At 45.1% G+C, this 13,476-nt stretch overlaps 3 protein-coding genes and 1 non-coding gene across 7 annotated transcripts; 1 reads left to right on the top strand and 3 right to left on the bottom strand.

Annotated features, from left to right (window-relative positions):
- LOC109787304 (purple acid phosphatase 23) lies at positions 1-3,046 on the top strand. Of its 4 annotated transcripts, none has more exons than XM_020345864.4 (6): positions 1-907; positions 1,297-1,520; positions 1,681-1,871; positions 2,060-2,341; positions 2,466-2,608; positions 2,762-3,046. In XM_020345864.4, exons 1-6 carry the CDS (start codon positions 48-50, stop codon positions 2,868-2,870), a joined length of 1,809 nt encoding a protein of 602 aa, XP_020201453.1. In that variant the 5' UTR covers positions 1-47; the 3' UTR covers positions 2,871-3,046. The 4 variants fall into 4 exon arrangements, with proteins under 4 accessions (XP_020201453.1, XP_020201456.1, XP_020201455.1 ...); XM_020345867.4 differs by having other exon boundaries at positions 13-907; positions 2,466-2,589; XM_020345866.4 differs by having other exon boundaries at positions 13-907; positions 2,466-2,589; positions 2,757-3,046.
- A 65-nt stretch (positions 3,047-3,111) lies between these two features.
- Positions 3,112-3,198, bottom strand: TRNAY-GUA (transfer RNA tyrosine (anticodon GUA)). Its single transcript is given in 2 exon segments — positions 3,112-3,147; positions 3,162-3,198. It is a non-coding gene; the product is annotated as a tRNA-Tyr (tRNA).
- A 643-nt stretch (positions 3,199-3,841) lies between these two features.
- On the bottom strand, positions 3,842-8,614 carry LOC141022790 (uncharacterized). The gene is made up of 5 exons (XM_073499053.1): positions 8,584-8,614; positions 6,367-6,546; positions 5,626-6,315; positions 4,094-4,975; positions 3,842-4,044 (listed from the first exon to the last, which is right to left on the bottom strand). The coding sequence occupies exons 1-5, from the start codon at positions 8,612-8,614 to the stop codon at positions 3,842-3,844; spliced, it is 1,986 nt and encodes a 661-aa protein (XP_073355154.1).
- On the bottom strand, positions 8,462-13,230 carry LOC109787303 (nucleobase-ascorbate transporter 2). The gene is made up of 14 exons (XM_020345863.4): positions 13,026-13,230; positions 12,615-12,891; positions 12,432-12,529; positions 12,154-12,330; positions 11,926-12,026; positions 11,412-11,487; positions 10,562-10,806; positions 10,380-10,476; positions 10,199-10,285; positions 9,988-10,046; positions 9,814-9,905; positions 9,658-9,735; positions 9,388-9,548; positions 8,462-8,979 (listed from the first exon to the last, which is right to left on the bottom strand). The coding sequence occupies exons 2-14, from the start codon at positions 12,706-12,708 to the stop codon at positions 8,767-8,769; spliced, it is 1,578 nt and encodes a 525-aa protein (XP_020201452.1). The 5' UTR covers positions 12,709-12,891; positions 13,026-13,230; the 3' UTR covers positions 8,462-8,766.
- Between the last annotated feature and the right edge of the window lie 246 nt (positions 13,231-13,476).

The raw sequence follows: 13,476 nt of genomic DNA, 5'->3' as shown, positions 1-13,476 counted from the left end.
GATTCTAGTACAGTCCGTAGGTGGCCGAATAGGACGCACTGTCTGTCATGGGCGCCATGGCCACCAGCACCATCGCCGGTACCCTCCACAGCCGCCACCTCCATTGCCGCACTCTCCTGCTACTGTTACCGTACCTCCCAATCGCGTTCCTACTCGTGGACGGCGGCGGCATTCCGACGACGCTGGACGGCCCGTTCACGCCGGCCACCCGCGCGTTCGACCGTTCGCTGCGGCAGGGCAGCGAGGACGTCCCGCTCTCCGACCCCCGCCTGGCCCCGCGCGCGCGCCCGCCGTCCCCAGAGCAGATCGCGCTCGCCGCCTCGGCCGACCCCTCCTCGCTCTGGGTCTCCTGGGTCACGGGCCGAGCCCAGGTCGGCTCCCACCTCACCCCTCTCGACCCCACCGCCGTCCGCAGCGAGGTCTGGTACGGCGAGCGCCCCGCCTCCGCCGACACCGTCGGCCACCCGCACGTGGCGAGGGGCTCGGCGGAGGTGTACAGCCAGCTCTACCCGTACCCGGGCCTCCTCAACTACACCTCCGGCGTCATCCACCACGTCCGGCTCGTGGGCCTGAGGCCGTCCACCCGCTACTACTACCGTTGTGGCGACAGCTCCCTCAAGGGCGGCCTCAGCGACGAGCGCTCTTTCGTGACGCTGCCCGCGCCGGCGCCGGACGCTTACCCTCGCCGCGTCGCGGTGGTCGGGGACCTTGGGCTCACCGGCAACTCCACCTCCACCGTCGACCACCTCGCCAGGAACGACCCGTCCATGATCTTGATGGTCGGCGACATGACGTACGCTAACCAGTATCGCACCACCGGCGGCAGAGGTGTCCCCTGCTTCTCCTGTTCCTTCCCTGATGCCCCGATTCGGGAGTCCTACCAGCCACGATGGGACGGCTGGGGAAGGTAATCTGAGTAGTGAGTACCAGTATATTCCTTTGATGAATCGCAATTGTCAAATTCTTGCTGTGGATTTGTGGTGGTGCGGTGAACTGGTGATCAGAGTACAAGTATCATATTAAGATTTAATATTGTCAACTCAATTCTACCGCATGCGTGATGTTCTTGGAAGCATGCAAGTACTTAGGAAATTGGAGTTTTATTGTCACTAGCTGTGCACTCCACCAAGGGTCAATGATGTGGCATGTAAAGACTGAGATAGAGTAGACCTGCAGCGTCATAGCCCCAACATATATCATGTCTCTCGTTTTTTGTTTTTTTTTTCAAAAAGGGGGACTCCCCGGCATATCATGTCTCTCGTGATCACATTTGTGAATGTGTATGGATTAATATAGATTCATGGAGCCGCTTGCATCGAGGGTGACAATGATGGTGACCGAAGGGAACCACGAGATCGAGCCGCAGGGGCACGGCGGAGCCGTGACCTTTGCCTCCTACTTGGCGCGCTTCGCTGTGCCGTCGGAGGAGTCTGGTTCCAACACCAAGTTCTTCTACTCATTTAACGCGGGTGGTATTCACTTCATCATGCTTGGTGCCTACGTAGACTACAATCGCACAGGTAATATATGAACCGACTTGCCAACGTTTCATTGGCATTCTAGATGATGGCCTGCCCTCTTGATAAGTTGTAAGATTTTGCCAACCAACTGTATTTACAAGTACATGCTGATGCTGATAGTATAGTAATTAACATTAGGTAGTTGCTTCGTTGTGCATAGGAGCTCAGTACTCGTGGTTAGAGAAGGATCTGCAGAAAGTTGATCGACGAGCCACACCATGGGTTGTCGCTTCCTGGCACACGCCGTGGTATAACAGCTATTCCTCGCACTACCAGGAATTTGAGTGTATGAGGCAAGAGATGGAAGGACTCCTCTACCAACATGGGGTCGACATTGTCTTCTCAGGCCATGTAAGCACACACGTTGTTTGGTAAATGCTTCGATTCAGGCTGCATTCATTCAATTTCTTTGCTTTCGTTTCCTCCATCTGGATTAATCAATTGTACTCCCCTCGGTTCCTGCTATTAATTTGATTCAAGTCTCTTACCTTTTTCGCGAAGCAAGTCTGGTTTGTTTGATTCGACATTTGATTGCCAAGGTACACGCATACGAAAGGATGAACCGGGTGTTCAACTACACGTTGGACCCGTGCGGGCCGGTTTACATTACGATCGGGGATGGCGGTAACATTGAGGAAATCGACATTGATCATGCAGATGACCCTGGAAAGTGCCCCTCACCAGGTGACAACCAACCTGAATTTGGTGGAGTCTGCCATTTGAACTTCACTTCTGGTCCTGCCAAGGGGAAATTTTGCTGGGAACGACAGCCGGAATGGAGCGCATTCAGGGAAAGCAGTTTCGGCCACGGTATTTTAGAGGTAATTAAATCACTTCACCTTCTCCTCCACATCATTATCAATTCTTCACTAGATGTGTGCGACACAGAAGGAAACGTGTCATGTGTATGTTCTTGTATCAGTCCTCACATCTGAGATCATGCAGGTTGTGAATTCGACATATGCCTTGTGGACATGGCACCGGAACCAGGATGCATACGGAGAACACAGTGTGGGAGATCAGATCTATATAGTACGGGAACCCGATAAGTGCCTATTGCAGCCGAGGGGTGTGATTTCGCAAGACTGGTGATTTTGAATTCTATGTTCTTTAATAGCCCTTCTCAAAATAAGAAATCTATGTACTTCAGTTAGTTACATGTTGTTATCTTGCAACTTGTGTTCATCGCCAATGTAGATTCTCAATCCCTTTGTTCTCTCGTTTGTGATTGCACAGGACAGTCCCACGGCGGGATGCCCTTCTTCAACATTAAGTAGCACCTCAGGTGCTGAACAAGCTGCTAAAAATGGCCGTCTCCTTTTGGACTACTACATGTATGATTTTGATTAGTATAGTTTTGTAGTCCCATTCTTAGCCTTGACTAGGCGATGCCTTTGAAGCACCAGGCAAAATACATGGGTAGTCTGGTGGCAGAGTTGACAGATTATATTCCTTGTAGCAATGGGGTTGTACATGAAACAACATATTTGAAAGAAAATAACATCGAGATTATTTTTTGACGGCAATCGCTGAGAATGTGTTGACACTTGTACCTAAAAGCAAAAAGTATGTAAAGAAAAAAAAAGGATGATCCGACCTACCGGATTCGAACCAGTGACCTAAGGATTTAGCTGCAACAGACTACAGTCCTCCGCTCTACCAACTGAGCTAAGGTCGGTATGTGAATGATTTTATAGGCTAAGCTACTTATCTGCACCGTATTTATCTTTTTTCCTCACGTGGCGTTCTCTAGCGCAGGGAGCCCTCGAGAACTGCGACGCGCGGCTGATGGAGTTTTGGTCGCCGGGATGGCGGCCCCGGCCGGGTTCCCTAGGCGGTCGTCGTGCCGCTCTGCTGTGTGGCCAGCCATGTGTGATGACGGGCCTTCATCATTTAGATTTGACGGCGGTGGCTCGAGATCCGGTGGACGGTGGTAGCGGCGAAGCGACGACAACAACGACACGAATATGTGCAGGTGTTGATTGGGTGGTGCGCTACGGCTTGTGGCGTCCATGGAATTGTCGCCATGGCTTGGTGCTTTGCCGCCGCCGGCCTCGGTAGTTTCCGGCGACGTTTTTTTTAGAAGAAAAGGGCTCGAACGCCCCGGTTCCATTGCATGCAACGAAACCACTGAACATGTTTGTTTTGGAGCTACAAGGCGCGCGGGAAAAAACAGTAGAGACGCTGCCTCAGCAAAATAAAAACACCACACAGTCTACGCTCCCTTAAAGAGCAAAAGAGACAAAGAGCGGAAAGACCACACCCAGTACAGGCTACAACCAGCAAACATATTTCAGAGTTTAAGGATCACGCCCATGTCTTCATAGCGAAAAGCCACCCCCGAAGCAAGGAGTCCTTCCACCGCACTGGTTCAGTCCTAGCCAGGGTCTGGCCAAAGGAGAAGAGGCGGTGCTTGCGCCAAATGCTCCATCCTTTGTACCAGGAGACGACATTTTCTCTGGACTGTATCCGCACACTTGATCTCCCACGAGGTTAAAAAGGAAGCTGTCTTTTGCCACATAACCTGCATACCAAGCCAAGGCACAGCATTAAAATAAATATCGTTGCGATACCTCCAGAGAGCCCATAATGCAGCTGCATGAAGCATAATATCTGCAGTTTTGTTGTCATTTCTAGCCCACCACTCAAGGAGCCCATGCGAGTTAAGCTCAACGTTGCATCCCATGGGGCTAAAGATCTCTCTCCAGAGTTCCCTCGCAACAACGCAATCAAAAAAAGATGATTAACCGATTCTGCTTCATTACATAATAGGCAGGTAGGATCAGCTACATGCTGCCTCTTCAGAAGATTGTCTCTGGTGAGTAGCTTGTTCCTCACAAGCAACCAGAGAAAGATCTGGATCCTCTGAGGAACATTAGCTTTCCAGATCAAAATAATGTTGTCTGGAACCACTCCTCTAAAATTCACAAAATTATAATAAGATTTAACAGTGTATATACCCTTAGGCTCCAGATCCCAAATAATAGTGTCCTCACAATCATTTAAGCTCAGATCCTTGACTACACAAAAAAGCTCATTCCAAGCAGTAAGCATGTCCGGCGAAAAACATCTCCTAAAGTTAATTTTTAGAGTCACGCCATCCCACACCTCACTGATGGAGACATTGGTAGTATTGGCAATATTATACAACTCCCAACAACTAGTTGCAAGTGTAGCATTGCCAGTCCACCTATCTTCCCAAAACCTAACACTCTTGCCATTACCCACCTTCCAGGAAAAGCCAATTTTTGCAGCTTTAATAGCCCAAAGAATGCCTTTCCAAAGGGGGGAAGCTCCAATATCAGGGCAAGCAAAAATGTTAGGTTTGCAAGTTTTATATTTGGCGTCAATGATTTGTTTCCAAATTTTACCATCATCGTTGAAATATCTCTTAGCCCACGAAGCTAGCAGGCTGAGATTCATATCAGCAATGTCAGGATGCCCAAACCACCATACTGTTTTTTCAAGGCAATATTACCCCAAGCAGCTAGGTGGTATTTATGATGGCCTTCATAATCATCCCAAAAGCAGTGAGCAAGTTGAGAGTTGATCATGTTAGTAGCCCACTTAGGGAATTTAATAATTCCCATAAGATAGCAGGGGATTCTAGAAAGACAAGACTGGACAAGGGTAAGTCGTTTACCAGAGGAAAGTAATCTCCCTCTCCAACCGGCTTCTTTCTTAATAATTTTATCTACAGTGGGTTGTAAATCCTCTTTCCTAAGCTTATTATAGTGAAGAGGGGCTCCTAAATATTTGATAGGAAAATCTCCAAGCTTACACCCCAGGACCTGAGCAAATAAATTTGCTTCCTCACGGTCAATGTTAATAGGGACTAGACCACACTTGTGAAAATTGATCCTCATCCCTGATAACTGTTCAAAACATGACAGTAACCACTTAAGGTTTTTAGCAAAAGAAAGGTTTTTGCCCAAAAAGAGCAAAGTGTCGTCTGCATATTGCATGCTAATGATGCCCGCAGGATTTGTGACAGGGAAAAGGCCTTCAACTTTGTTATTGGTAGAGGCTTTAATTAAAATCCTAGTAAAGACATCAGCAACTAGATTGAAAAGGAGAGGGGAAAAGGGATCTCCTTGTCTGGCACCTTTGCCAGGGACAAAGAACTCACTGTTGCTGTCATTCACCCTGACACCAACAGAGCCTTTGAAAATGAGAGATTCCACTTTATCCATCCACTTATGGCTAAAACCCCTCCTCTTCATCATATCCATAAGGAATTCTCTATTAATCATGTCATAAGCTTTCTCATAGTCTAACTTAAAAACGAAGCCAGACTGCTTGCTAGAGTGCACAGAATGGATAATTTCATGTGCAGCAATAATACTTTCAGCAATGAAACGCCCTTTAATAAAGGCTGTCTGGTTAGGAGCTATTAGATCATTGCAAATGGGGCCAAATTTGGTTGTGGCACACTTTGCAAAGATTTTAAAACTACAATTAATCATGGCAAGAGGCCTAAATTTCTCCATTCTAACTGCCTCAGCCTCTTTAGGAACCAGGGTTAGGAGGGAGAAATTAAGCCTATACAGGTCTAATTCCCCTTTCTCCGAATCCTGGAATAAAGCAAATAGGTTGCCTTTAATAAGGTCCCAGAATTGCTGATAAAATAAAAAAGGGAACCCATCTGGGCCAGGTGCTCCTTCAGCATATGAGCTGAAAACAGCAGCCTTAATTTCCTTCTCAGTAAAAGCAGTGTCTAAAATATTGTTATGAGCTTCTGAGACTAATTCATCCTCACTCCAAAAGTCATCTTTCAGAGTGATATCTATTTTATCTACAAAGCCAAATAGCTTTTTATAGTAATTAACAGCAGTATTCATAATACCTTCTGGGTCAGTGACAATACCTTCATCATTTTCCAGCATCAGGATCTGTTTCTTCCTCCTTTTTAGGCTTGCCACAGCTTTAAAGTAGCCAGTGTTGAGATCACCTTCCAGGATCTCCCTCTCCCTGGACCTCTGTCTAGCTTTTATCTCTTCTCTTTTCCAGATATCATTCAGCTCACCTGCAATGTTTTTAATCCTCAGCTTAGAGTTAGGTGAGAGAGGTTGAGACTCAGCAATAATATCAAGGCAGTTATATTCAGCCACCAAGGCATGTTTTTGCCTTTTTTTGCTCTGCCTCAAAATTAGCACACCAGCCTTTAATAGCTTTCCTGGTATTTCTAATATTAAACTGCCAAATATCAATAGCTTTGGTAAAGCAACATTTAGTGCTCGAGGCTTTATGAACTACTTCCCTAAAGCCATCTACTTCAAGAAACCATTTCTCAAATCTAAAAGCTTTCTCTTTAGGGGGGGAGAAAGCACAAGTGTTCAATACCAGAGGGGTGTGATCACTTCCAACCTAGGAAGAGCTCTGAGCTGAACATTAGGGAAAGATGTTGCCCAATTAGTGGACATGAAAACCCTATCTATAGTGGCCATAACCAAAGAGTCTTGGTTATTGCCCCAAGTGTATTTCCTGCCATTAATCTTCAGCTCAAGAAGACCAAATCTATTAATCCAGTCATTGAACAAGTCTGCCCAGTGCTGGTTAATCAGACCAGTGTTTTTCTCACTGGCCTCCCTAATCAAATTAAAATCCCCACCTACCAGAGTTGGACCAGTCCACCCAGTAAGCAAGTTGTGCAATTCATTAATGAAATCTAGTTTGTACTGTTCATAAGCAGGACCATAAATGGAGATCAGTCTCCAGGAAGACCCATCTTGCTTGTTTTGGAGTAAGCAAGAAACACTGTAAGTGTGTATATCACAGCAAACGATGTCAAAGAGATCTCCCCTAATTCCTACTAGGATGCCTCCAGCAGTGTTATTAGCAGGAAGCCATTTCCAAGTATAACAGGATCTAATGTCAAAAGCTTCTAATTGAAGAGGGGTAAAGTCTTCTTTCTTAGACTCAGAAATACTAATAAAATCAGGCTTATGAGCTATAATGAGCTCTTTCAATTTATTACATTTGATGGACCCATTCAGGCCTCTAATGTTCCAAAATAGGCCTCTAATTCCGGCGACGTTCGGCTCTCCGTACTCGCAAAAAAAAAAGACGTTCGGCTCTCCGTGTTCTCCGATAGTCTTGCACTCGTGTACATAGATTTGACCGCATGGTGATATCCGCGTGACCGTGTTAAGGATATGCACATGAGCGGCTTCCTCCGTAACGAATTGCCATGGAAAGGTTTGGATTTCAATTTCCCGTTTGGTGTGTTGGAGCCCTTCCGTGACGCCTTCTTCTGCAAAAGGGGGTGATGGCTTCGGCTTCGTGGAGATCTTCTGAGCATCGCGTATCGAGCTCTAGTGTGAAAACTCTAGGTACGACCTTCGATGGTTGCGCTTGGCAATGATGGTTTTTACTTGTCGTGTCCTTGTTGAAGATATTGTTTTGAAGTCTGATCAAACATACTATCCGGATGAAAACCCAAGACATGACCTATGGTGGTTGGATCCGGCGACGGGGCGTACACTTTTACTTGTGTTGTTGTTTCTTCATCAAAAGTGCACATGATGTATACAACTGATGTGGGGCGGTCTCAGGAGCAATGAAGTGAAATGAGTCATTGGTCCATTAACTCAATCCGATTGCACAATTTTTTTTTAAAAAAAACTCAATTTGATTGCACACTTTGGTAAGTGGTCAAAGTTAGGTCATAAACTCGTTTATTTGATCAAATAAGGCCATAACCGATTCATGAGGGAAAACCTGACCATGTGGGTGCCACATCAACCTACCTTGACCGCTTGTAAACCGACTAACTCTTACAAGGGTTCTTACAAGGGTCTTATTGCAACAGCGCGGACATGATCTGAGCAGCATATTGCGGTTGTGTGCCGAGTGCCGACAAGGATTAATGGCACATTTCACTTGGTGCAATGCTATAATTTTTGCTTGTTTGGAATACCCTTTTCTACGGTGGGTTCAACTACTGCTAACAATGTGCTTCATTTGTGGCGCAAATGTTTCATGAGATCTTACATTGCACAGCGCACACAGCAAAAACTACCATTAATTCATTAATTGTCTACAAATACAAATATCTATGTACAATCGGACAGCTTGAAGGGAAATTCCTCCATCCTTTGCTAGTAAAACGGCATGCGGGTCTTATCATCTCTACTTTTCTTCTCCTCTTCCACTCTATCAGAATTCAGAAGCATGCCGTATTGCGATGCAAAGGTTTCTTCATTTGGCACTCTGCTTGCAGTACCCGGACTTTGGAAGCTTCTGCTCAAGATGGTGGGAAGAACCTGTTGAGGTTGAAGGGCAGAGTGTAAAACTCTTCGTTCCTGCTGTCCCCTCGGAATGTCCGGAACCGCTCCCACCATTGCATCCCCCTGTCCTTCGCCGCGTCTCTGACATCTAGCGTGTTGTCAAGGACTACAGCAATGATGAGAGCGACAGTCGGTGGGGACGCGAAGATGGTGTTGATGTAGTCATTGAACTGCATCGACGGTCAGGGATGATACAATTCAAACTCAACTTCAAAATGATGCAAATATAGGACTCTTGCATGGAGATGACAGACATTTTGACAACATTGACAAGCCACTATTGATGTATGAGTAGATTTGAACATGAACTTTCTGCAATGTGGTGTACAAGCTGTGCATTGTCTTTTCTGTACTAAATTAGTGTATGAGTTCATACTTCAGACTGCATATTAACTTCCTAACATTTTACCATCAGCATGCCACAACATTTTACTATCAGTATAGTTTGTCATTATTTTGTGCTAGATTGATTGGACATTTTCGCAGATGTCATTTCGAATTCAAATCTCGAGACAGTGGACTCGTGGGAGTCCATACTAGTACAAATTAAGGGTGTGAGGGATAGTGATGTTACGAACCCATCCAGCCTTCGTGTGCGCCGGGCCATTTTGAGCACCTGTCATATACCGAGAAAAGTACTCTGGTATCGACAAGCCAAGAAAGAGTGAAAAACCAACAATGAAGAGGTTGCGCATAGAATTCATGTTGGTGAACTGCAGGAAGGACAGCCCCACTGCCGCTGGAGACACAACAAACGAGCAAAATTATTTGTGCAATCCAAATCTAGCTAGAGAACTCAGGAAACTACAAAGAAAAACATCTTCCACTTTTCCTGCTAGGATACTTACCAATAATGCCAAACATAACACAGTATATGGCAGCGAATATTGTGAATGGAATGGAAGCAAAAAGTGCTCCGAATTTTCCTACAACATCGACATGTTCAGAACCCTGAAAAATCCAATGTAAATGCGTGCTCGTGGCTAAAGAGAAACCTTAATTACCTAGTATGGAGAAGAAGATCATGAAACCAGCAGAAATCTGTATCACTCTCCTGCTGCCAATCCTTGTAGATCCAAGAAGACCAACATTCTCACTGCATTGCATCCAAATATTCTGAATGGTATTAGTCATGCCACAACAGAACAATCTTAGAGTGAAAGCTCAGATGCACTCACACAGAAACGGTAGAGCCAGTCGCAGTGCCAAATAGCCCATCCAGTAGGGTACCTATTCCCTGAATGCACATGTTTCATTTCCTTTCAGAAAAGTTCAGCAGTGATTACGGAGTAGTTGTACAGCCGTAAAAACAAATCATTAAAATTATAACTACTAGACTTAACATATTGACAGAACTCCACAAGAGGCTAAGATAATGCAACTACTAACCTGCCACCCGATGCCTCTACTGAGGACATATGCTGGTGGGGGTGTTGCACTTGCCAACCGGGCAGCAGCCTTGAATGCGCCAGTTGACTGAAGAACTCAAATGGTTTCAACCAAATCAGGTGGATATAAAAATATTGAGAAAAACTTCGAGAAATCATGTATTTGACAAGTAACATGATACCTCTATTAGCGACACCATCACTGCGGCCATCATGCCGAATGCATGATCTGCATTGAATGTTGGTGCTCCCCATTGCAAGGGGTATGGAATGCTTATCCTTATGAGAGTAAAAAAATGAACTGAGATATGTCATATGGATGTGGAAATGAATAAGTGGTGTGGAAGCCGGTTTATTTACAAACCATAATGCCGAAGAGATGAGGTTAGAACGGTCTGTCCTGCAACTGATCTGTGTGTGTAGTGCAGTGTGATGGTATGCACCACTTGCTGTTAGAATGTGGGCATAGACCCAGAGAAGAGCAATGCACACCAGCAGTGAGAACCTCTCCAAAATCGGAACATGCCGAACATGTACATGCTTGAGATATTGGGAAAGCACAACAAATATGATAAGCATCGGAAGGCCAATCTCCACACAGCTTGCAACCTGACAAAATATCCTTCCTAAATTAACTCAGTATAGGACAGCATAAATCTCATGGTGCTAAATGTTTTTCGGAGAAAAGAAAAGGCAAGCTAACAGAGTATGGAGATCTTGCCTGGGTAAATATGAACAATTATTAACTTTGTAAATGTAGAGGTAAACTAAGAAAATAAACATATTTTCAGTGACATTGAAGATTGGTCCAGGAACACTTTAGAAACTCCCACTTCTCATTCATCTTACGTACCATATGTAACAATAAATATTATCTATTGGCTCGTGTTGCTAAAGTGCCAATCAATAAGAGATCCATGCTCCAAATAAACTTTGGTATACAAGTAAACAATACATAACTGCATTATCAAACTAGCAAGGTAGGCCATGCAACCCAGAAAACGTTTAAAATGGTACTTCCTCCGTTCACAAATATAAGATGTTTTGGATATGTCTATAACATCTGATTTACAAGAAAGTTAGATCATCTTATATTTGTGAACGGAGGGAGTAAAATATAAGTAGCTGGGGTCCCATTCTTCAGTGTGATGAGTTCTAAACATCAAAGTGAGTAGAGCTAAACAGAACAAAAGTAAGGCCACTAGAGCTTTTACCACCGGGAATCCTCTCTCGAAAAGGCCAAGCCCCACCAATGAAACCACTGGAACCATCCCAAGTGGGCTAAAGAACCTGCAACAAGCATATCATACTGTTAATGTTCTTATTCTTGTCTTCGATGCGAAGGTAGTTACCATGTTCCAACAGCTTTTGGATATTTTTGCCCACTCTTTGTTTAACACATCGGCATATTACGCTTTACCTAAAGTGATCCCCACTATTCAAACTGATGGGCACATAAAGTGGACGGATAACGGAGGGCGGCAGGGACCAGAATAGTATATAATAAAAAAGCAACAACAAATATCCACAATTGCATATTTGGTCCAGTATATGAACACATGTTAACATGGCATGCTAATTGCTAAAGTTCAAGCAAATAATCTGTCAGGTTCAGTATAAGATTTTTTATACACTAAGATTCTGACATAAGCCAAGAAATAAATGTTTGAACTATTGGACTGAAAAACCTAGCACGTAAGATAAATGAGAAGTGGGAGTTTCTTGTACCTCGAACATATTGCCCACAACTGGCTATAGCCAAGAATTATCTGAATGCTTGACGACACTATCAACGCACCCTGTGTCGCTCTCATTGTCTGTAGGAACCTCTGCAGATAGAACAAAATGTAAACTGAAATGCATGACATGGATGTTTGCATCAGTGAGATGGCGTATTCGAGTTGCCATGATTCTTGTTACAAGACTGAAAATGTAGAAGAACATTTTAATACTTACGGTATGGCCATCGGCTATTTGTGCGAGTGATCGATCATGGATTATGGAGAGGACTGGAACAACATACGCATATGAGCCGCCAATGACAGTGGGAAGGCGAGTGCCAAATAGCGTCTGGAGCAGTGTCTTTATCCCAGTTACAAATAGCAGTGTCTGAACCACTTTCGCCTTGTCATGCTTTGGTAAACACACAAACAAACAACATTTTCAGTAAAAAAAATAGTATGTTGTACCAAATTAGCTGATTAGCAAACATAAAAAGGGGAGAAAGTTCTCACATCATTTCCACCCATAAGAGGAACCAACATTGTGGGGATCATCACAGCAGTTCCCAGGGACAGTATGTAATGCTGAAAGCCCAAACCAATTGCCTCTCCTGCGAGACCCACAAATATTCAGGGTAAGAAACACAGACCGATTGATCCAACATGCCAACATTTGAGAGATGAGATGGCACAGACCCCAGGAAGGATTTGAGTCTATGCAGTACTCAAACCCCTGCAGCTGATCCATGGGCGGATGGTGGACCATCTCTTCCGGTTTCACTTCCGCCATTTCTCAATCGAACCTCTGCTCAGGATGAAGGATCTTTTCGCTTCCAAACCAATCAGGGGTGGAGGGGAAAGGCAGCAAAGATGCTCAAGATTTCCTCAGAAAAAATGCTAAACTGGAAATCAATTGCAAGATGAAAAGTGATAGTAGAGAGATTAAGGAATCCTCTCAAGCTCCCAAACCAATCTGCAAAATGAGCATCAAAATTTTTGAGCTATCAATCGCTGGATCAGTTCCGCAACAACAACACTGAAGAAATAGTCTGTCACTGAAGATGCTCCTAAAGCAAGCTTTGAGTGACAGGCCAAGCAATTGCATACCAGGAGCCCAAGGCGGAATAGATTGCTCCTAAACCAAAGCTTGAGTGACGCCGAGAGGGATGGATGGATGGATGCAAGAGAAGAGAGGTCGCTGGGATGGGGGGACAAATGTCAGTAGCCGCAATGGGAATTTCGGCGAGGACGACGAAAGCGAACAAAGGCGGTTCTGCTGCCTGCCTGCCTGCTGCGCGCTTTAGTGATGCGGGATATATCAAAGGGAAAAAGACGGAAAAGGTCAAAAGAGGCAGCCATAAAAAGGCGCAGAGCGAGTGCGAGGGATGAGTGGGCAAGCTGCACTCCCTCTCGCTACGGTACCGAGCATCGGTTTCTTTCGGGGCGTTCCACCTAGGGTTTAATGGCGGATTAGCCCGTTGCAATTTCTGGGGACGGAAATGGCCTCGGATCAGAGGTTTTAAGGAGAGGAGGCGCGTTGGGGCGCGTGCGCAGTAAA

The sequence above is a fragment of the Aegilops tauschii genome, chromosome 5, assembly GCF_002575655.3.
Source record: "Aegilops tauschii subsp. strangulata cultivar AL8/78 chromosome 5, Aet v6.0, whole genome shotgun sequence".
NCBI classification, from domain to species: Eukaryota; Viridiplantae; Streptophyta; class Magnoliopsida; order Poales; family Poaceae; genus Aegilops; species Aegilops tauschii.
The sequence above is the reverse complement of the archived record's forward strand: the minus strand, read 5'-3'. Positions and strand labels throughout refer to the sequence as shown.